Below are 22,119 nucleotides of genomic sequence, written 5' to 3' on the forward strand. Positions count from 1 at the left end.
TCTTCCACTAGACCAGGTTGCTCCAAGCCCTGTTCAACCTGCCCTTGGACACTTCCAGGGATGGGGCAGCCACAGCTTCTCTGGGCAACCTGGGCCAGGGCCTCCCCACCCTCACAGCCAACAATTCCTTCCCAATATCCCATCTAACCCTGCCCTCTGCCAGTGGGAAGCCATTCCTCCTTGTCCTCTCCCTCTATCCCGTGTTCCTCTCCAGCTCTCCTGGAGCCCCTTTAGGCCCTGCAAGGGGCTCTCAGCTCTCCCTGGATCCTTCTCTTCTCCAGGTGAGCACCCCCAGCTCTCCCAGCCTGGCTCCAGAGCAGAGGGGCTCCAGCCCTTGGAGCATCTCCATGGCCTCCTCTGGACTCCAGAGCAGCTCCACGTCCTTCCTGTGCTGGGACCCCAGAGCTGGAGGCAGCTCTGCAGGTGGGATATCTCCTGAGCAGAGCAGGGGGGGTAAAATCACCTCCCTCACAGCACCTGGGCACCACACATGGCACAGGAGTAGGGGATGCCCTTCAGAACTGGTGCCAATTGAAGAGATAAAAATGAAATCCCACCAAAGAGCTCTCCAGCTCTGGGACATCCTCACAGTGCCTGAGATGACGCAGGCTGGGGGTCACTGCACAACAGTGAAGGAGGCTATCTAACACTATCACTCTGAACACCATGTGTGTCATCACCTCAGACAAACAGAGGTCATCTGGGGACACTTTCAATGTGCCCTGGACAGACAAGAAGGACAAGTGCAGCTATTTTTACATAAGTGGCAATTTAAAAATAACACCAAGAAATCGCTTTCTAGGCAGTTAATGAAATCTAACTTCATAAAAGCCTAAAAATATAAGCATTGTAAACCTTTTGCGAGTAGTTGGCAACACTGTCAAATGGTTTCCTCATCTGTCATGGGCTCTAACCTCAGTGTCAAGGGCTCTTGAACACCAAGATCTCTGGCACGGGGCTGCTGGCAGCCTGGGCACACACCGGAGGGGAGGACAGCACTGCAGTCCCTCATTCCCTTTCAGTTTCACACCCTCTCCCTCCATCCGGCTGAAGGCCCTGAGCTCCGTGATCTCCGTCCTACCCAACCCAGGGCTTGGATTCTTGCGTTCAAAACTTTAAATAAAACCCACAGTTTCATCACACAGTATTCCTCTTCCTCCAAAAAATCAGCCAAGCTATTTTTACCTCCTTTAGCCACCAGCTCCACGCATTTTTTCAGTGATGAAGAGAATTGGTTTCTGTTCCCATAAACTATTTCAGTGTTGAGGGAAGGGTGAGGAGCAAGTCACCATGTTCCCAGAAGGAGGACAATAATCAGTGCCGTGGAATGAACCATTCCTCACATCCCACTGTCTTACCAACCTCCTCAGCCCAGGACCAGGAGGATCTGGCACAGCCAGGGTGCAAGTCTATGTCCTACACCGAGCTAATGGTACTTCCATGGAAAGTGAAATTCAGGAGTTTAAAAACAACATCTAAAACATCACTCCAGACAACTAACCATTTCTTCTTTCAAGTTTACCAATCCTGCAAAGGGGAAGAAAGCCAATATTGTCCAGGATAAAAGGGGGAACTTCTTACTTACATAAGAGACTGAAAGTGCCAGGAACAGCAGCAGCCCCAGTGGACTGAAGTGCAGTATGGGAAAGAAGCATCAGATGCAGAGTACTACCATAAAGCTAAAAGGAGACCTGTTTTTTCCCCTCCAGACACCTCTGGAAATCCCCAAGTTCTCAATCTAACAACCTTTAGCTGTCTCTCCTTAGTAGTTTTACATGAAAAAAACTCAACTGGTAATTCTAAAAAGCTGTAGTACATGTTTTGCAGCTATCCAACTTTCTTTTTAGATCAGTAACAATAGTCTGATTCTTCTTTAAATGACATTTGCACCTTTTCTTATGCCAGTTCCTCACTTCTACATCCACAGATCCTTCCTGAGGCTGTGTGATGTGTCATGGTGCTGATCCCCATCAGTGCAGACCAGGGGCCAGGCCCTGTACAGAGCCAAAAGTGCTGCAGCTTCACCCTGCCCAGGGCAGTGGCAAAGTTGCCATCCTTAGAAATGTTCAAAAAATGTGCAGATGTGACACCTGGGGACACGGTGACATGTTTACTCAAGTAAACAAAGTGGAGAAGATCCATCAGTCCAGGCTGAGTCCATCTCTCCACAGGCAGAGGGAAATTGCTACTTTGCTTATGTTGAACAAAATAATGGTAAAATTCCTATGTTAAAATAATTCCTTCTTCTTCCAATAGCTAATGACATCTCAGAGTGGAGGTTAAAACTCTGCCTCCAGTAGAATCACAGGCTGGTTTGTTGGAAGGGCCCTTAAAGATCATCTCGTTCCAACTCCCCTGCCATGGGCAGGGACACCTTCCACTACACCAGCACTGATACTCAACATTATCAGAGAAAGCAAGAATCTTCAAATAACATGTTCCTCACCCATATCTCTGCTGCTGCCTTTGGAAATCCCATCCCGAGGTGCCAGGAACTGCTCCCAAATGTGCTTCAAATCCTGAATCTGCTCCCTCTACACACAAAGCTCTCCAGGTCTCTCTTAAGTGGTTGCAAAACAGTCAAATGCTTTTCCCTGAGCCGGCTGGCCCAAACCATTCCCTCCAGCACATGGCACAGGCATCACACATGGGCTCAGGTAAAACCTTGCCCTGTACCTCACAGGGTGCTCCCACTGACCACAGAGCTGCCTTGGAGCTTTTCCAGTTTCTAGCACTAAAAACACAGCCAAACAAAAGATCTCACTGCTGCTTAACATAAAAGTAGCAGTAGCTGTTCACTTCCAAAATTTATAGCTGCACCCTCTTACATAAAATAAACCCCCCTATTTTTGAGAGGTCCTGCACATTTAATTTATAGCTGTGGGGAGGTTAGGTGGAAAGGCCAGGATACCTGTCAGCTCAGCCCCAGTGTGTTTGGAGCGATTTGGTGGTTTCCATGGCGATGGGGAGGGTAAGGGGCTGCCTGGTTCCCGCTCTGGCTGACGCACATCTCAAACAATCGCTCTCTTCCTGTTCGTATGGCTCAAGAAAAACAGGATGCTGAGAGGTGTTTATCTGAGAGGGCGAGATAAGCAAGCGCACTGCGAGTTCTGAGAGTACAGGAGGTCACTAGTGAGATGTTATAGATTTTCTGGGTAAAAAAAATCCCACTGCTGCTGTGCTGAATGGGATTAAATTATGCATGGAAAGATCCTTTCCCTTGGAACCCGCAGGAAACCCTGAGGAGCTGTTATATGAGCCCTGAATACCAATGGAAAGTCTTTTTAGTGTGTGGTACTGAGTTCCATCGCTGAACAAAAACGCAGGAACAGCTCCCTGGCCAGTATCTGCCACTCCCAGAGAACGGGACTGTGACGGTCCTGCGGCTGCACAGGGAGGCCAGGCTGCATCATAACATGGCCTGTGGCCACAAGCACCAGCTCACAGGCGATTCTCAGGCCTCTCACCCAACCTGAGTAACCCCTGCAGGCACTTTGCAGCATTTTAAATGTCCACCAGTGCCTGAGGGCAAACCTCCCCACTCCTCATCCCAACTCCATCAGTGACAGAGCCTGCACTGTGCCCAAATCACACAGCACAGTGCGGGCCTGCAGTCACTGCTGGTCATTAATTACCTGCCCACTAATCACCACGAGCTGGTACAGCCCAGCAGCATACTGGGGTTCAAAGTTGAAAACTAGGCCCTGTCCAAAAAGCATGACAGCATTGTCCAGGGGTGGTTCTGGAGCAGGGGAAGGCACCTTCACACCCCTGCTCCTGTCACCCCTGTGCACCCACCCAGAAACGTCCAGCTGCAGGACAAAGCCATGGCACTTAATCCAGGAGCTGGTTGGACACATTGGATGTGACCTGGGCTCACAGTGGCTTTAATGTATCCTGCTCATTTAGGAGAAGAGAAGAACACCCACAAGCAGAGAGAAAGGACAAGGTTTACTTAGACACAGATATATTAGAAAAACCTAAAAAAGTACAGCTCAGCAAGTTAATTCCAGAGGCTGCCTTGCTGTGGTGGCAGGAAGAGTGGGGCGTTCAGCAACAAAGCTGGAATGGAAAAGTGAGAGGCTGTAAGTGGGACATCCCTCTGTGTTTCAGGGGATATTTGGAATATATATGTTGCACCAAGGGAGATTTAGGTTGGATATTAGGAAAAATTTCTTCACTGAAAGAATGGTCAGGCACTGGCACAGGCTGCCCAGGGAAACGGTGGAGTCACCATCCCTGGAGGGACTGAAAAGCCATGTGGCACATGGGGACATGGGTTAGTGGTGGCCTTGGCAGTGCTGGGGAAATGTTGGACTCAATGATCTTTGAGGGCTTTTCCAACTTAAAGAGTTCTGTGATTCCACATAAACCACTCAGAGCAGGTTTAGATGGAACTAAACAGAATATGAAGGAGAAGGACAGCATGTGTCAGCCTGGCTTCCCATGGGCTCATTCCTGCTTGGGAACTAGGAAGGACTGGACTTAAAGTCTTCTTGGTCTTCAGCCTCACAGGAAAATCAATACTGATAAATATTGATTATTATCCAAAAATTAGCTGTCAACTGTGAAACAGGGAAGCTGAGCCATCTTTCACATACTTATCTGTTCATCACTTGGCCTATTTAAAATGCACATGTAATTTAAAATAAAATATTCATTAAGGCCTTTTGCATGTCATCATATCCTACAGAAGACCCAGACCACTCACGCACCCATCATTCACAGGGTAAATTGTGCCAGACACAGAACCTGCCACCACAGACCTGCTGGGAACAATGCTGGGGTTTGGAGGACCTCAGCCATCACAGAGCCATGTGGGCACACAGTTAGCATAATAATGGTGTAATAAAGAATGCAAAGGGGCCTCTGGTGGTCTAGTGGTTAGGGTGCAGGACTCTCACCGCTGCGACCCGGGTTCGATTCCCAGCCCCCCGGGCAGATGGAGCTCGTTAGCCCTGTAAGGCAATCCATCTAAGAGAAGGTCACTCTAAAAACAAACCTACGTCCTGGGGACCTCACTGCCACTGTCCAAGCTTGCTCGGCCCCGGCAGATGAACCTCAGGATTAAAGGGTGGGCTCAGTTCAGCGCACGCTGGGTCTCACCTATAAAATCCACTGCGCAGGCTCGAAGGGTTAATGACCTTTCCCAAATCTTCGCTCGTGAAGACTGGCCATTAAAGAATGCAAAAAGTCTTAAAAATGAGCACAATCAGATATTGAAGTGAAGGATAATAAATATGTGCAGTCAGTAATCGTTTAAACAAGTGAGCAGCAAGGAACAGAGCAGGAGGAAGTGTATGGGAACACCTCTCCGAGGAGAGCACCAAGCACCGCATGGGATTAAGGATCAAAGTGCCTGTGCACTGTCACACAGCCCCAGTGCGAGAGGGGAACACACAATGAGAGATGTGTGGACTGCAGTGCCCACCTTCAGCAATTCTTCATGCTACCTGGAGTATCTGCCAGCCAGGAGCTGCACAGACTGCAGAGAATCAGAGAATCTTGGCATCGTTAAGGTTAGAAAAGACCTTTAAGATCATCAAGTCCACCATCAGCCACATTCACCACTAAACCATGTCCCCAGGGGCCAAATCCAAACGTTTTTTGAATGCTTCCAGGGATGGTAACTCCACTACTGCCCTGGGCAGCCTGTTCCAGTGCTTCACAACCCCTTCTGTGAAAAATTTTCCCTAATATTCAATCTAAACCTCCCTTGGTACAACTTGAGGCTGTTTGATGAGCCATTCTAGCTTGTAGCTGGTTCAGCAGGGAAGGAGCTGGCTTTGGACCTCTGGGAGCACTGAAGCAAACCCATTAGGAAGGCTGTACTGGCTCCACTGGCAACACAAAAACATCACCCCATTTAACACAAAGCCACATACATAACCCGACCCTCTCCATGAGTGAGTGAGCTGCAGTTACCTAAAGCCCTTCCCAAGAGGTTCCTCGCCTCCACTGCCACTTTCTTTATTTCAAAGACATTTGAAAAGGAAATCTTTGAAATTTCCCTATGGGACTTACACTCAGCCAAGGATGTCCTGATCCCTCAAATGCAATCCCTTTACAGTCCTCACTGGGACCACTCCAACATTTTCTTGCAAGTCAACAATGCCACCAAGACCTTTCAAAGCGGCACCTCAGGCTCTCCGTTACAGGGCAGGAAGATGATGCACTTCTTCCACGCAGGGAAGTGGAGCAGTTCACCCAAAGTCTCCCAGCAGAATCCCTGAGGAAGCAAGAACCTGAGGAAGCAATTCTGGCCTCCCTCATTTTCCCATCACTGTGGATCCATCTGTTTGAACAAACACTTCTCATTCATTCCAGCCTGGTATCAGCACCTCTGGAAAGCCAGTGCCCAGCTGAGGGCACAAGCCCTCTGGGTGTCAGGGGACACAGGGACTCTCCCCATGAGCTGAGCCTGAGTCACTACAGTTTGTGCAGCCTCCTCTCACCACCTGGGGTTCCAGCTGCACCAGTCCCTTCTTCTCAGGGCTACCAAAAACATCCCGTCACAATTAGGAATCAGTTCTCTAAGAACAGGCCTGATTCCCAAAGCCCTCTGGGAAACAACAGGTGAGCTCTGCTACCTGTGTTATCCATCCTGGCAGACACAGGGTAGAGCAAATCTGCAGGAGAAAGTGCATTCCTACTCACTTCATGTAAATTTTGTTTTCCCATTTGGTGCACATATTTAAGGCAGTATCAAAGGAACAAAATGGGAACCCAATCATTGTCTCTGGCTTGGCTGGCTTACAGATCAACTCCCAGCCTTTAATTCTAGGAAGTGAGTGACCGCGAAGCCTCCTGACAGCCAAGGGCCCCCCTCTTTCCATCTGACTCCCTGTTTGTCTTGGAAGTAGCCAGGTTAAGGCTGTCCCATTCAGCCTGCAGCGGAATGCAAGGCAGATGGAAAGAGGAAGAGACAGACAGACACTGCAAAGACTGAGAGACAAAGCCTGGTGGCGGGATGAAAGAGCATGGAACGAAGGCAGGACCCAGCCAAGCCAAACAAAGTTTTCCTTGAGTGATTACATCTGCCAGAGAGTCCCCAGCTTGCACTCTCCTTGCTGAGAAATTCCTTTAATTGTGTCTAGGACATTTTAAAAATCCCAAGAAAAGCTCCTCTGTAATCATGAGAGCTCTGAACTGTGTGAACTTTTGTCATGCTGCATTGCTGATAGCTCCCTGCATACTTCTGCAACTGAAACATGGCTCTGCAGAAGATATTGCTGAGGTAGAGCCCTGGGGAGGGAAAACCGATAATAAATCTTCATTTCTTTTTCCCCAAGAAAAAACAAACAATTTAGACAAATACTTCTCCCTCCCAATGTCTGTGTGGCTCTGTGCAAAGTGCATCCAGCAGAAAATAAAAAGAGATATGTCCTCAGATTAGCCAGAATTAAATGAGGTTAAATGAGCGATGTGCAGAGCCAAAGCCTACAGCTCTGTGAAACAGGCACCTCCCTGGAGGGCAGCAGGGACAGGGGCTCTGCCACAGCCACCAGAGCTGAGCTGAGGGTGGAGGGGGCAGAGGGGCAGACTGAATCTCCAGTACCTGCACCAGACAGGCTGCCACAGGCATTACCTTGTGGATACAAAAATCAATACTTGGAAGCCAGAAGAAAGGTAAGTGTTAAGCAACTTTCAAGAGCTGCGAGCCTGCGTTGACCAGACAAACTCCTGGGTTTAGCTGAATGCCATTGTTCTGTGGCTTCACATCATGGGTCCAAATCCCTTGTGTGTGGCAAACCTCCTGGCAAACCTCTCTCAGCTGCAGGCCTGTTTTCCCAGCACTAATTTGTTCTCCATCACTCGCTGTGATAACCAGAAATACCAGAGAGTTGACAGACTCCAGGTACCTCATTTCTCTCCTCCACAACCCAAACATCTTCCTGCACACCTCAGGTAACTGGGTATTCGTATTTACCAAATGTGAGGGTCAGTCACTGGAAGAAGCTGCAAAGGCAAAGCTCATTGTGAAAAGGCCAAACCAAAATCACAGGGTGGGTGAGCTGGGTCTCACCTCACCACAGTCACAACCCCCCCGTGTCACAGGTGTGGGGTACCCAGGGAGGTGAAACCATCACTGAGGGGGCAACACCAACAGGTCTGCTCCCCTGAAACAGCCACCCAAAGCTGTGATTTGGTGTGTGTACATTTTCTCAAGCATTTTGAATTAATACCTGGCTTTATTTCACTACTTCGTTGGTGCCAAGACATTTTACTTGGGACATACATTGTCCAAAAGCAAAGTGACTTGTTCTCATTACAATCACAGAATCTCCTGAGCTGGAAGGGACCCACAAGGACCATCCAGTCCAAGTCCTGGCCCTGCACAGACACCCCAACAATCCCATCCTGTCCCTCAGAGTGTTGTCCAAACCCTCCTGGAGCTCTGGCAGCCCTGGGGCTGTGCCCACTGCCCTGGGAAGCCTGGTCAGTGCCCAACCCCGCTCTGCGGGAAGAACCTTTTCCTGAGATCTAACCTGACCCTGCCCTGGCACAGCTCCAGCCATTCCCTGGGTGCTGTCCCTGCTCACACAGAGCAGAGATCGGTGCTGCCCCTCTGCTTCACCTCAGCAGAAAACCTACTTGGCCAAAACATGGATCTGTTCTTGTTGGGCCAGTGAATTGAAGCAACTTAGTGAAGGGCCCAAGGTACCAGGATTGGGTACAAGCACATGAGAGAGAAGGGCAGGAGCAAGACCCTCCCTCACAGTCAACACTTCCATTTGCTCCATTCTGCCAAAACACACATCTTTCCTTATAACACATAGAAATCCACATTACTGACAGTGTAAGAAGTAGGGATACCTAGCCTTTAATGACCTGCAGGGCAGGTACAGTGTTAGGTTTTATGTGATCTACCATGCAGAAGACAAGGCTCAAACTTAAGATAAAACTCACACACCAGCCACAGGACAGTGTGGCCATGGGCTGATCAGCACTCTGAGCTCCTGGAGCAGGAGTCACAAGCACTGCTGAAGAATGTCAGTGCGCAGACAGATGTCAGCATCATCCAGATTTATTTTTTAAACAGCATGTTTTATAGTAACTTTAAAACAGGATCTGTAACTTTAAAACAGAATTTATCCCTAAGATGGGCAGCCTTTCCAGACAGAACTGCCTCCTCTACCCCCAGACCCAGCTCAACACTTCATGAAGCACAGCATAGCCAGGATCATGCCATGTAGAACACCAGCTGAGTATCTGCTGAATGACACCTCAACAACTGAAGGAAACCTCAGTGGAAAGAAACACCAGATGCTGCAGAGGGAAGGGGTGACAGCGAGACCAAGTGGCACCTCTGAGACATGGAGCCTGAACTGAACCCATGAGCAAAGGGACCGGTGTCTCTGTAGCCCCCAGGTACAGGGAATAAACAGTCTGAGGGCCAAGGAGCTCCATTTGAGAACATCCACTGCAATAATCTCAATTCTCAGAACTGCAGAAGGTTCCCTAAAAACCTGCAGTTTGCTGGGGAGGAGGTTGGGCTTTTGTTTTATGCTTATTTGCCTTCTTGTCCTCATGGATAACATTCTCTTCCAGTAACTCCTGACCAAAGTGGAAAAGGAGGATTTAACAATAAGTCCATCACAAGTAATGGCAACCCATGTGCTCTTATGAAACAATAACACACCAATATAAAATAAATCAGTGCCTTTTAATTTAACAATGTAAATTACCCTCCCACCTGCTGTGACTCTCCATAAGGAGAAAAAGCTGGAGGCATATTTACCAAACTGTCTATCCCAGTCCCATTTTGAACTGGCCTCCTGCCCTGGGGTTAGACTGTAGGACTCTGTCATCTCTTGCACTCGTATGACCTAAGAAAGGGAATGTGGCCTTTTTCCCACAAGCCCAGAGTGAGAACATCATAAAAGCTGAACTTTAGCCCCCTTTTTGGGCAGGCAGCACAATAGCAAGGAGGATGCTGTTACTCCCCAGAGGCTCTGCTGCTGAAAAACATCACCAAGCTCAAGTAAAAGGTCAGTAGTTAGGATTGCATCTCTTGTTTTCTTCAGTTTTCCTCCTCCGTCAAAGGCAGTTCAACATTCTTTGCACACCCCCCTCCCTCCTTCTGAGAAATGCAGGAAGGAAGTGCTTGCAAAATAGTTTAATTTAAAAGAACGCACAATCACACACAGCAGACCCTGCTCCAGCCTCCGAGCAGGACGTTTCCACTGCCTCCCAGTTCCCACTACAGCACAAATGAATCCCTGCAGGGGCAGAGCCATCCCTCCCTCCATAGACAAAACCCTCTGTAGGGACAGACACCTCGAGGGAAGAGCTGTGGCTGTGTGCTGCAGGCAGCCCCCCCTGCTCCCCCACAACACACACCACCCCTCAGGGGACATCTGCCCAGGGAGCCAGGGCTGTGGAGCATGAAAGAAGGATGCAGGGAATCCTGTAACCTCCCAGGGCACTGCATGGGAACAGGCACCGAGAGGCAGGACCATAGTCCTGGCGTGTAGGACACAGTCACCTCCTGTCTCTCTCAGAACTAGTGCTTGTTTGATTTCACAGGATATTCTTCCACCAGTGTTTGTTACCTGGACCTTGCTAGAATTTGGGAAGATGTTTGGGCCTGTTGGATTTAACTTGACCCTTGTCTTCACTAGATTTATGTGAAAGAATCAGAGAGGGAGGAAACAACTATTATACTCCATTTCTTTTTGCAAAGGTGAATGTTGAGACCAGCAGGCAATGCTTGGAAAACTCCTTCATTATCCATCAGTTTCTGTTGTATGACCACATATTCAATGTAAACATCATTCTCCCCAGACACACAGTGTTCTCCTATCCCTGGGCAAACAGCACTTATTATCACAAGCCTATGTCTTTGTCTTTTCAAAGCCTTTGGCAACCCCAAGGACTTCTCTTCCCTTGCGCCATGAACCATGACAGCCACTAGCACATGTCAGAACAGGCTGGCAGTCCCTGCCTGCTTTCCCTTCTTTGAGAATTCCCAGTCCTCCCAGCCCTGAACACCCCGGCACCCGCAGCCTCTCCCGGCACTCAGTGCTCTTGGCAGATCCCATCGTGTTGCGCGTTCCTCACATTGCTCCGGGTTCATTCCCGGTTGGTACTCTTGGACTTGAAAGGGACACTGTCAACAAATCACAGTCTTGTCTCTTTTTTAACCCATTGCTGTCACAGTGTATAATTAGATTAATAAAATAACTAAGAGAGCAGTGCCTGGAGGAACGAAGCAGAATCACACCCACTGCCCATTCAAGTGATGTCTCACAGAATCACAGAATGTGCAGAGTTGGAAGGGATCCACAAGTCCAACCCTCAGCCCTGCACAGGCCCATCCCCAAGGGTCACATCCTGTGCCCCAGAGGATCATCCAAACTCTCCTGGAGCTCTGGCAGCCCTGGGGCTGTGCCCAATGCCCTGGGGAGCCTGGTCAGTGCCCAACCACCCTCTGGGGGAAGAACCTTTTCCTGAGATCCAACCTGACCCTGCCCTGGCACAGCTCCAGACTATTCCCTATCTGCTGTCCCTGGTTCCCTCAGAGCAGAGCTCAGGGCCTGCCCCTCCTCTACCCCTGCCCAGGAGGCTGGAACTGCCATGAGCTCTCCCCTCAGTCTCCTCTACTCTTCTCATCAGGATGGCCAGAACAAGCAAAGACACAACCAGTTATTTTCTAGAAGGAAATTAAGAAATTTTGCATGCTGTTAACATGAGCACTTTCCCAGGTACAGTCAAACAGATTCACAAAGGGGAAGATTAATACTGTCCCAAAGGGGGAAATGAGAGAGTCAAATGCCTCGAACAGGCTGGGGACTGCAGGGCTGCAGCAGGACCTAAAACCAGGTTGCTGTGTTTTGCCTTTTTAATTTTAAAGTTGACAGCTTCAACTGCCAGCACCTACACTCAGTGCTGAGCAGTAGGGAAACCTGCCATTCCCCAGCTCTAGGCCAGATGGGTGAGTTTGTGGGGTAATGTTTTCATAACCATGCAGCCGGTACTGCTATTTATTATCCATCCCATTCCCAGTAACTTCTTTTTCAATTGCTGTTGTTCATTTGCATTTCTGGTAGACTTAAAAATAATTGTTAGCATTGTAGAAATGCTTTCAGTTTTTAAATGAGGGCTCCATAATCCTGCTTTCTGTAAAGATCTTAAATAAGAAATAATTTCTGTCCCACAGAGTACTGTAAAGGCATTTAAGGAGCTTACTGCCCACCCCACACCTGTTGTAAGCCCAGACAAAGGACAATAAAAATGTGAAACAGGAGAATGAATGAAAGAACCCCAGAAAGGCACATATGGCTGGGCAGAGAAGGTGCTCCTGCAGGTAGCCAGCACAGAGCTGGGGATTTTTTTTCTTATCAAGACTGTTAAGAGTTACACACAGCAAAAAAGTATAGAAAGCATAAACTGTGTAGAAAGATGTGTCACAAGTACCCCATCCCATGGTCAGTGTGCATGCAGGGGCAGAATGGGCAGATTTCAGGAGCATATAATTTGCTTCTGGGAAGTCTTTACCAGTTACTTCTGCAACTCCAGCCTAAAAACCTTCTCAATAAACAACACGCTCTTTCCTTAATTCAAGAGGTTACACTCGTATTCAAGTTTCATCCCAGTTTTGCCAAAACAAAGCCTTAACTAAATACTGTTTTGACCCTGAGCACACTGGACACACTGCTAAGGTGGTCATGCTGCAGGAATTACTGACAGAGGCTTTTTCAGGGAGAGAAGTCCAAGGAAAGGTTGATGGAATCCTGTAGTATCAGTTAATTCAGGAAAAAAGCAACCCCATGAAATATTTTCTTACACTATGAGCAACTGCTGAAGTTTCAGGGGAAATTCCAAATTTACCATTAGGCTGGACTCTTAACTTGAATTATACCCCCCAATGACCCAAATGGAGAAGTCTTGGAGGTGTTTTATCTCCACACTAATTCACCAGCTGATGTGCTTGGCTGAGCCTGAGGCTGGGCTCAAACACAGAGCTCAGTTCAGGCAGGGCAGCATCAGTGTGAAACAAGCAGGGCAGGCACAAGGGCTTTGGTGGTTCAGTCTCTCTATCTCTCTCTTTCCATTCCCATGTACAAGTCCTCTTGCTATTGGACAACCTACTAGGGGGGAGCTTTGGAGCATCGCAGGCCAGGGAACAATCAATGGTTTGAAAATAGTGAGAACACGGTAATGTTAGCAGGCTCTGTCTGTGAGGATGCTCACACCTGGACTGACCAATCCAGGTGCTCAGCTTACCCACAGAGCATTCTGGATAGGTGTGGAAGGAAAATTATGCCTCAAATATTGAGTCACAGAATCACAGAATCGTTAAGGTTGAAAAATTCCTTTAAGATCAAGTCCAACTGTCAACCAGCACCACCACCACATTCAACACTGAACCATGTCCCCAAGTGCCACATCCAGGCTCCTCTTGAACACTTCCAGAGATGGTGACTCCACCACCTCCCCGGGCAACTCAGTCCAATACCTGAACACTCTTTCAATGAAAAAATATTTTCTAGTATCTAATCTGAATCTGTCCTGGCACAACTTAAGGCCATTTCTTCTGATCCTGTATCTTGGGACATGACCAAAGAGACCAACCACCACCTCACTATAACCTCCTTAAGGTAGCTGTAGGGAGAAATTCCCAGCTCAAAGTTTGTGAGGATACTAAAACCATAATGAAAAAAAATAAACCCAAACAGTTGTTTCAAGTTAAAAAAAGGTTACAGAGCAGACAGATCTGAAAGTATTACTGAAATATTGTAATGCAGAGTTTAAACAAAAGCAGTGACACAGAGAAGAAGATCCCAGTTCAGTTCTGAGTATCTTCTTGGAGAGAATCCTATTCAGCAAAGATGATTCAGTTAAAGGTCAGGCTTCCACCCTGCTTGGTTCCTCCTTCTTTGAGGCATCACAGATGGCCTTTGCCTCAGCACTGCCCTGCCCTGCAGACCTGACAGAAAGCTCTGCCTCCATCCCAGTTACTCACACATCACCCCAGGGTGCTCTGTGCCCAGGAGCATCCCCGGCCACCTCCTTGGCTCCAGGCTCCACAACCTGCCAGTGTTGTAAAGAGTGCCTCCACAACCTCTTTACTAAACGTCAGCCCTTTTCCTTTTTTCCCCCTCTTTTTCCTTTGGTAAGCTGCTTCTTCTAAAGGGGAATTTTGACCATTAAGCTCTCAGTTCCAAAGGGAAGGGAAGGGAAGGGAAGCCCAGTGCCCTGCTGTCAGACACAGCCACAGCAGGAGCTGGCCCGTGCCCAGGTCCCAGGGTGCTGCTCCTGCTCCTCCCTGCTGTTTATCCCAGCCGGGTGTTTTTCCCCTGGCGCTGCCACGATTGTTTGGCCGGGCTGGGTGATGGATGGTGGAGAAGGTTGTGTCTGGAAATGTGCTCCCAAGTCGACAGGAAGCCCGGCGGGCCTTTGCCAGCACTTCCTTCCTGTATACAAGGGGAGGACAGAATGGGAAAAACCTTGGCTGTCTCCTACCCTGAGAAAAGCGCTCCCCTTCCAGCTGGATTACAGTAACATTATTTTAATCTTTCACAAGATTATAATATCCTTCCTCTCTAAGTATAGTTACAGTGGCAGCTCAGAATGAACACTCAATAGGTGGTGCTGGAAGCTGAACAAATGGAGGCCCAAAGTGGAAGATCCCTATCTTCAGCCAAGATATAAATCCCCAGTGGATCACACCTGTCTAACCCAGGACTTGACTCCAAGAGTAACCAGGACTAAGCACTTCAACAGAAGGTATAAAATGCACACATTGGAAATGTGTCCCTCTGGACAACTTCTTTCCTGTGCCTGTTTTAGAGAGTGGACCTAAACTGAAACCACAACATTCATTACCCCTACAAAACACAAGGCTGCAACGAGCCATCTATGAATATTCTGACTGCACATTTCTCACGAGCACCCAGGATATGTTATAGAGACTTGCCTTGAAAGCCTTTTTCCAAAAACCCAGCCCCAATGTCCTTTTGTGGATGATTCCTGAATCTCCACACATCCCGATGTGTAATCATCACCTGTTCACAGTAATAATACATGCTGAGTATTACAGAATAGATACTTCCCCCTACCACAGGAATTTTTCTAAAATTTTCCATTCTTGAGCTCCCAGATTCAAACCCATAGACAACAGCAAGGGCTTTAGTGCAGGCAGGTGTTCAGAACCCCAGACTCATGAACTTGCTCTGCCTACAGCCACGTGGCCTGTGACAGCCAGAGCACAGCACACAGGGTGTGGTTCTGAGGACCACTCTCCTGGCTGTCCCAGCAAGGGGGTATCCCAGCAATCCCCTCAGGCACATATTGTCTGGGCCAGTTTGCCCAAGCAAGTCTGAAAAAGGAAGGAAGAAATTCTCAGGACTCTTGACAACAAAAGAAAGCTCCCCAAACCTGTGAGCAGACAGCCCTCCTAACAGCCTGTATTTCTGACAAAGGCCTCAGAAGAAAAGACCTCACCCATGAACAAAGAGTGGGGAACAATGGGAACTGTCAAAAAATAGCCCTCACGTCAGAGCTAAGAATGCCCCTTGACACTTCCAAAAAAGCCCAGGCTGAGCAAAGCCTGGGAGGCCACAGGCACTGCCTCTGGCACCCACCTCTCCCAGGCCCTGCCCCGGGGCAGAGACTGCCAGAAGCACTCAATGAGTCTGAATTCCAACAACCAAAGATGGGGATGGAAGAGGAGAGGAAATTTATGGTAGGTCTGGGCCAGAAAAAGTAACAAATTCCTGTCCATTTAATGTCTCCAGCAAGGATCTGACACTGAGACTTCATGGGACATCCATGACAATGGTGTGTGTGTACGTGTTCCCTTTCTGCACAGGGAAACCAAGTACCAAAGCAATTGGTGAGAGAATTAAACTATGGCTAAAAGCTGAATGAGTTGTGTAACACAGTAATAAAACCCTGTGTGCTTCTGAACTGGTGAGAAGTTATAAAAACAATTGCTAGTAAACTTTTCAACCTGGACTAGAATTCTAAGAATTCTGATATCCAGATGTGGACAGGAAGCCTCAAAGATCCAATAACCTTCAGGGCATGCAATTTAGCACTGATTCACAGGTTTTGCTTTATTTGTGACTCAGTATTCTCTTCCAATAGCACTAAGAAAATAAATGGAAAGCAAATCATGTTGAATGAACAGAAGACAGGCAAACACTTAGAGAAGCAGAAAACTCACCCGTGGGCTGATCACTTGAGTCACTGTCCTGATTCATCCTCCCGAAGGCGGCACCAGATCAGGATGCTGAGGTTGGAGGTCTAAACTCAGAGATGGCACTCCAAGCTCTTGCTTCTAAAAAGAAAAAAGAGTTACTGTCAAATTGCAGGAACTTCACCCTGTATGACAAAGGGAATATCTCGTGTGTGGTCTGCTGTCCTTGAATCTAACAAGAGAGTGGAGAATCTACGTGCAAGTACAACTTGGTGTAGGAGCCACAGTTACACATTGCCTGAAGGTCAGAGAATTCAACGGTGAACTGAATTAAGTCAACCAAGAAACACTGAAAAGTGGCATCTGAGATCTCATGCACGTTAAAGCAACGTGTAGTTAAACCCACATCTGGATTCCTGGAACAGGTCAAGATGAGCTTTCAAATTTGAACTGCACAAACAGGAGTCCTAATGCTGTTTACTTGAGTAGCCAAACAAAACTCCTGCACAAGGCCAGGAGTTAACTTGATGATCCTGATGGGTCCCTTCCAACTCAGCACATTCTATGATTCTGTGAAAACCCCAGACCTATCTAACCCCAAATCAGACAGACCACGTGAAAGTATGTTTTTGCCACAGCTAAACAGCTCCTTCTCTTTGTTTTGCTTGCCCTTCCACTCATCACATCTTGACTGTGGTAGAGTTGGAAAGACAACCCATGTCTCCCAAATCCCAGTCCAGTGCCTTAACCACCACATCCTTCCTGCTGAATCACACTACAGGATTGTTTATCAGGAAGGAAATTCCCCCTCGAGAATACTCACTCTGAGTGTGTTGGTGGAACACAAATGCTTAAAAAAATACAAACAGACAGGCAATAACAACAAGTGATTTAAGTCCCTGTGCACCAGGCTGGAGGCACAGCAGTGTGTTGGGTTTGTTGTTTGTAGCAGTGTAAGTGAGGCACATCAAGCAGGACATGACACAGAACAAGCAGTGCATCCGGGTGGCCTCACAGGAACAGCCTCCTGTTCTCAATGGATGACACAAGACTCTGAAAGCATCTCCTCCACATTTAGCATGAGGTGTACCTGACTCAGGGGCACTCAGAAGGTTTAGATTCTTACCAGGCACCATGAAAGTCACCTTTGGCAGCATCTCATGCCAAGCTCCTAAGTGCAAGCAGTTTGCATGGGATCCAGTGGGTCAGAATTAACCTCAACATGTTGCATGAGCAAAGGGCCTTTGCTTTCTTTAAGGTCTTTAGCCCAAAAATAAAAAAAAGCAGGGTGTATGTGGAGGAAGACACCAAAAGTGGAACAAATAGGTTTTAGCCTAAACACACTTTATCCCATTGGTCTCCTAGAAAACAAAAAGGGCTGTAATTCATCCATGATCTGTCCAAAGACACAAACCCACCGAAATAGCACATTCATGGTCCAGGACACCGAAGAATTTAGCTCTCCTCAGCAGTTGGGCAAAAGAGAATTTCCTCACTCCCAAGTAGTGGCTTCCCAGGTTGTGTCCCGTGAGACCCCACCACAGTAACCAACAAACGGACTTGGGTGGACGCCCAGAACTCAGACAACATTTCTGTGCACTCCTGTAAATGTCATTGAATGGAAATTCCAGCAGGACCTGAGGGACAGGGAACCAAACCCTCACAGTGTCCTGGGGTCACACTCGTACCTAGAGCAGCTTTAACAAGCCCAGCCACGAGGCAGCTCCTCCAGAGCAGAGCCAAGGGAGACTCCAGAGCCTCTGGGGCCGTGGGACAGCCAAGGGCCAGCACCCATCCACGGACATGGGCAGGGCCCCCAGGCTCTGCTGGACACACCAGCCCCACAGGAAGGCACAGCTGGTCTGTGGGCACCCATGTGAACACCTGCAAGTTCCCCTCAACCAGCCCCTCTGTTTGCACTTCAGACTCCAAGACTGATCCCTGCTGATCCCCAGTCAGTCCAGAAGCAGCTCTCAGAGAAGTGCAGGGAGTACAGGTGCTGCTCTGGTGACACAAAGCCCCTCCAAGTGCACTTTGTGTGCGATTCATCCATCATATGCAGCACAGAGGCACCTCTGGGGAGCTCATCCCATGAGGAGTGATGTGAAGGTGACATCAGTGGAGTCACATGTTACTCTCTGGTGGAGTCCAGGGAGTCTTCATCTCAGGCGAAGGCATCCACGTGCCATAGGCTGAATCCCACCCTCTACCATTACTTTAACCCGAGCTGAACATCCCGGCTCTGCTGTCCCACAGCAACACACCAGAGAAAGGCAGGCACAGCACTGCCATCAAACAAACACCACAGCTCTGAGGTGCTGCCCCTCTGTCCGCTTAGGTGAGACCCATTCACCAGTATGGCCTCCAGCTCTGTGTTCCTCAACACAAGAAGGACGTGGAGCTGCTGGAACAAGTCCAGAGGAGGCCACAGAGATACTCCAAGGGCTGGAGTCCCTCTGCTCTGGAGCCAGGCTGGGAGAGCTGGGGAGGTTCACCTGGACAAGAGAAGGCTCCAGGGAGACCCGAGAGCCCCTTCTGGTGCCTAAAGGGGCTTCAGGAGAGCTGGAGAGGGACTGGGGACAGGGGATGGAGGGACAGGACAAGGGAGAATGGCTTCACACTGCTAGAGGATAGACTGAGGTTAGATATAACCAAAAAATTGTTCCCTGTGAGGGTGGGGAGGCCCTGGCACAGGTTGCCCAGAGAAGCTGTGGCTGCCCCTGGATCCCTGGAAGTGTCCAAGGGCAGGTTGGACAGGGTTTGGAGCAACCTGGGCTAGTGGAGTGGAATGAGATGATTCTATCCCCAGTCTGCTCCCAATTCTTCACCCCCCAGGAGCCCCTGTTTGCTGCAGAGTACCTGCCTCAGCTTTGTTCTGCAGCACTTTGCAGTTTTTCACACCACTTGCACCAGACACGTCCCATAACTTGCTACAGTGAAACTTTCTCGCCAGAAGACACTTTAAGGCACCCCTTCCATTCCTTTGAACAGTAAACAAAAAAAGTTACAATTTCTCCTCAAGGCTTCTTTCAACCTTAACGTTATATGAAAACCCTTTCTGACATCATATCAGAATAATTCAAGAATTAATGTGAAATGAAATTCCATTGTTCCCCACTCTAAAGGCTATTCTCCCATTCCTTGCCTGCTATTTTTGGGGTCAGGATCAAGTTTGTAGTTTTTTCTATAAGGTCAGCCCCACTTAGGTCTAAATCAAGTGTGTCCAGAGGCAGAACATAACTGCACGCCTTCAGTCCTGCAGGATGCTGTGGTGAGTGATGTCCCACAAGAAGGCAATTGCTCGTGGGCAACAAGCCTTCTTGTTCACACATTCCCCCTGTGGAAACCCAGCATGGAGCAGGTAAAGGAAAAGGCTTCTGCAAAGAGCTGCCAAACTGCTTCTCCAAGAGCTGCTGACATTCCTCCAGGGCAGGTGTGGGCACTGTCAGACTCTGGATTCGAGGACTAGGGTCATGCAGGAGTGCTTTGCTTCCTATTTAAGCCAAATGAGCGAATGGTGCACACAGTCACCCTGAGTGACCCAGGGCTGGGGCAGAAAGGATGGAGGGAGGGATGGAGGGATGGGTGGATGGATGGAGGGATGGATGGTGGAATGGAGGGATGGGTGGATGGAGGGATGGATGGATGAGTGGATGGAGGGTTGGATGGATGGAGGGAGGGAGGGATGGAGGGAGGGATGGATGGATGGAGGGATGTATGGAGGGAGGGATGGACAGAGGGATGGATGGATGGAGGGATGGATGGAGGGATGGATGGATGGAGGGATGGATGGAGGGAGGGATGGATGAAGGGAGGGATGGATGGAGGGAGGGATGGATGGAGGGATGGATGGATGGAGGGATGGATGGAGGGAGGGATGGATGGAGGGATGGATGGAGGGAGGGATGGATGAAGGGAGGGATGGATGGAGGGAGGGATGGATGGAGGGAGAGATGGAGGGATGGATGGAGGGAGGGATGGAAGGATGGATGGGTGGTGAGTGTCTGACACCTGCCCTGCCTGCAGGTCACACCTGCCCTAAGGGCAAAGTGACCTCCCTGTGGATGGGGATGGTGTGAACAGAGCTCAGGTCCTGCTTCCTCAGCAACAGCTGAGGCCACAGCCACCACCAGACAGGGAACTGGAGGCCACTGGTTTCCTTCTGAGTGATTTCAGTTCAAGCAGGGCCATCGCTGGGCTGCAGTGAACAAGGGGCTCCTGGCCCTCAGCTCTGGAGCTGTGCAGAGAAAAGCAGCAAACATCTCTCCTGACCATTTGTTAACCCCCCCGTGGGATCAGCTCCTGTGCTGGTATCTCAAGCCCTGCCAGAGCTGGTGCTTTTCTCCAAATGTGAAAAACTGTGTAAAAAAATCTTATCTCTCCTCAGAAAATGTCCCCAAAACAAAAAAAAAGCAGGTTTCTATTCTGCCTGGGTATGGAAAAAGATTTGAAAATGTGAAATGAGAGAAACTTAAATCTTTAGAAACAAGAAAAAAAACAACACTACAAAGCAATGCTCACTTGTAGGCCTCTCCATACTGAGATTTTTAAGCCCATCTCACAATCTTGCAAACTGCCTTTTATTGCTTTATTGTTACAGAACATAAAGGTACATGCAGCAAAAGATATCATCGAATCACAGAATACTCTGAGTTGTAAGGGACCCACAAGGACCATCCAGTCCAGCTCCTGGCCCTGCACAGACACCCCAACAATCCCCCCTGTCCCTCAGAGTGTTGTCCAAACCCTCCTGGAGCTCTGGCAGCCTTGGGGCTGTGCCCACTGCCCTGGGGAGCCTGGTCACTGCCCAACCACCCTCTGGGGGAAGAACCTTTCCCTGAGATCCAACCTGACCCTGCCCTGACACAGCTCCAGTCCTATCACTGGTCACACAGAGCAGAGATTGGAGCTGCCCCTCCACTGCCCTCAGGAGGCAGCTCTGGGGTCTCCAGCATCACCAACCCCTCTGCAGAAAAAAAATCTGAGTCAGGAGATGGGTGAAAGAACTGTAGTCCCAGGAGTGCATGCAAAAACAACCTGTGAAGAGCATTAACTTCATTAACTTTACAGACTTTGGATCCTGTACTTATACCCAGTTTAGCTTCAATTTGGCTTCCATCAGTAACAAACCCAACACTTCATTCTTCATAATGCCCCTGCTAAGCTACACCACCCAAAATCTCTGCCTGAATTGAGGTATCTCAGACTCCAGCATGTAACAAATTACCTGCATCCTGAGCCCCTTTACAAGCCAGCTCTGTAGCATATGTTATTTCAGAGTGGGAAGAAGTGATCAAGAGCCCTGTGGCCTCTTAGCACCTCAGGTTGAAGCGCAAACAGCAGTTCCACCTACTTTTACAGACTTCTCTTTATCATGTAAATCTTTCACTACTCAGAAATAGAAACTTCACTTTGCTGTGATAAGAATATAGAAAAAAATCACTGACACCAGCAAAAAGTAAAAAAGAAAATTAAACCCAGGCAGCATTCAGGCAGTGCCTGCCACAGCACCAGGCCTGTGCAAAGAAGCCCAGGGTACCTCCCCTCCCCTTCAGCACCCCAAAGCCAACAGGGCTCCACAGGATCTCACAACCATCCATGGGCTGCTCAGCACCACCAGGACCACTGGCACAGCAGAAGCCAAGGAGCCAGGACATGACCCTGCAGCTGAAAGCTGCCTCCTGTATCCATTCATTTTACTGGAGTTCATTCTAAGGAGATGTCTCTTTACCCCCTTCACTTTAACGGGATTTTTATTAAATGTTTATTGACTTTTGATCATTTCTGGCTGTAATTTAATAATTTCACACCATTATTACCATAATAAGATTCACTGGAACTGCTGAAGGCTCAAACCAGAACACACACAGCAAAAGCCAGCACAGCCACACTGCTGCAGTGAACACCCTCTGCCTCATTAGCTCGGACACTATAACTAGAAAGCAGCTGCCCAAACATCAACAGATGTCTAT

General features: G+C 48.7%; 1 protein-coding gene across 1 annotated transcript in view; it reads right to left on the reverse strand.

Moving 5' to 3' along the window:
• EXD3 (exonuclease 3'-5' domain containing 3) overlaps nt 1–22,119 on the reverse strand; it is a 293,521-nt gene that overhangs the window by 210,788 nt on the left and 60,614 nt on the right. Inside the window, exon 3 of the mRNA XM_017834638.1 lies at nt 16,175–16,288. Within this exon, the coding sequence (XP_017690127.1) occupies nt 16,175–16,211 (37 nt within the window). The 5' untranslated portion in view covers nt 16,212–16,288. The remainder of the gene's footprint in view (nt 1–16,174; nt 16,289–22,119) is intronic.

Source organism: Lepidothrix coronata, unplaced genomic scaffold (assembly GCF_001604755.1).
Source record: "Lepidothrix coronata isolate B3197 unplaced genomic scaffold, Lepidothrix_coronata-1.0 Scaffold237, whole genome shotgun sequence".
Taxonomy (NCBI): Eukaryota; Metazoa; Chordata; class Aves; order Passeriformes; family Pipridae; genus Lepidothrix; species Lepidothrix coronata.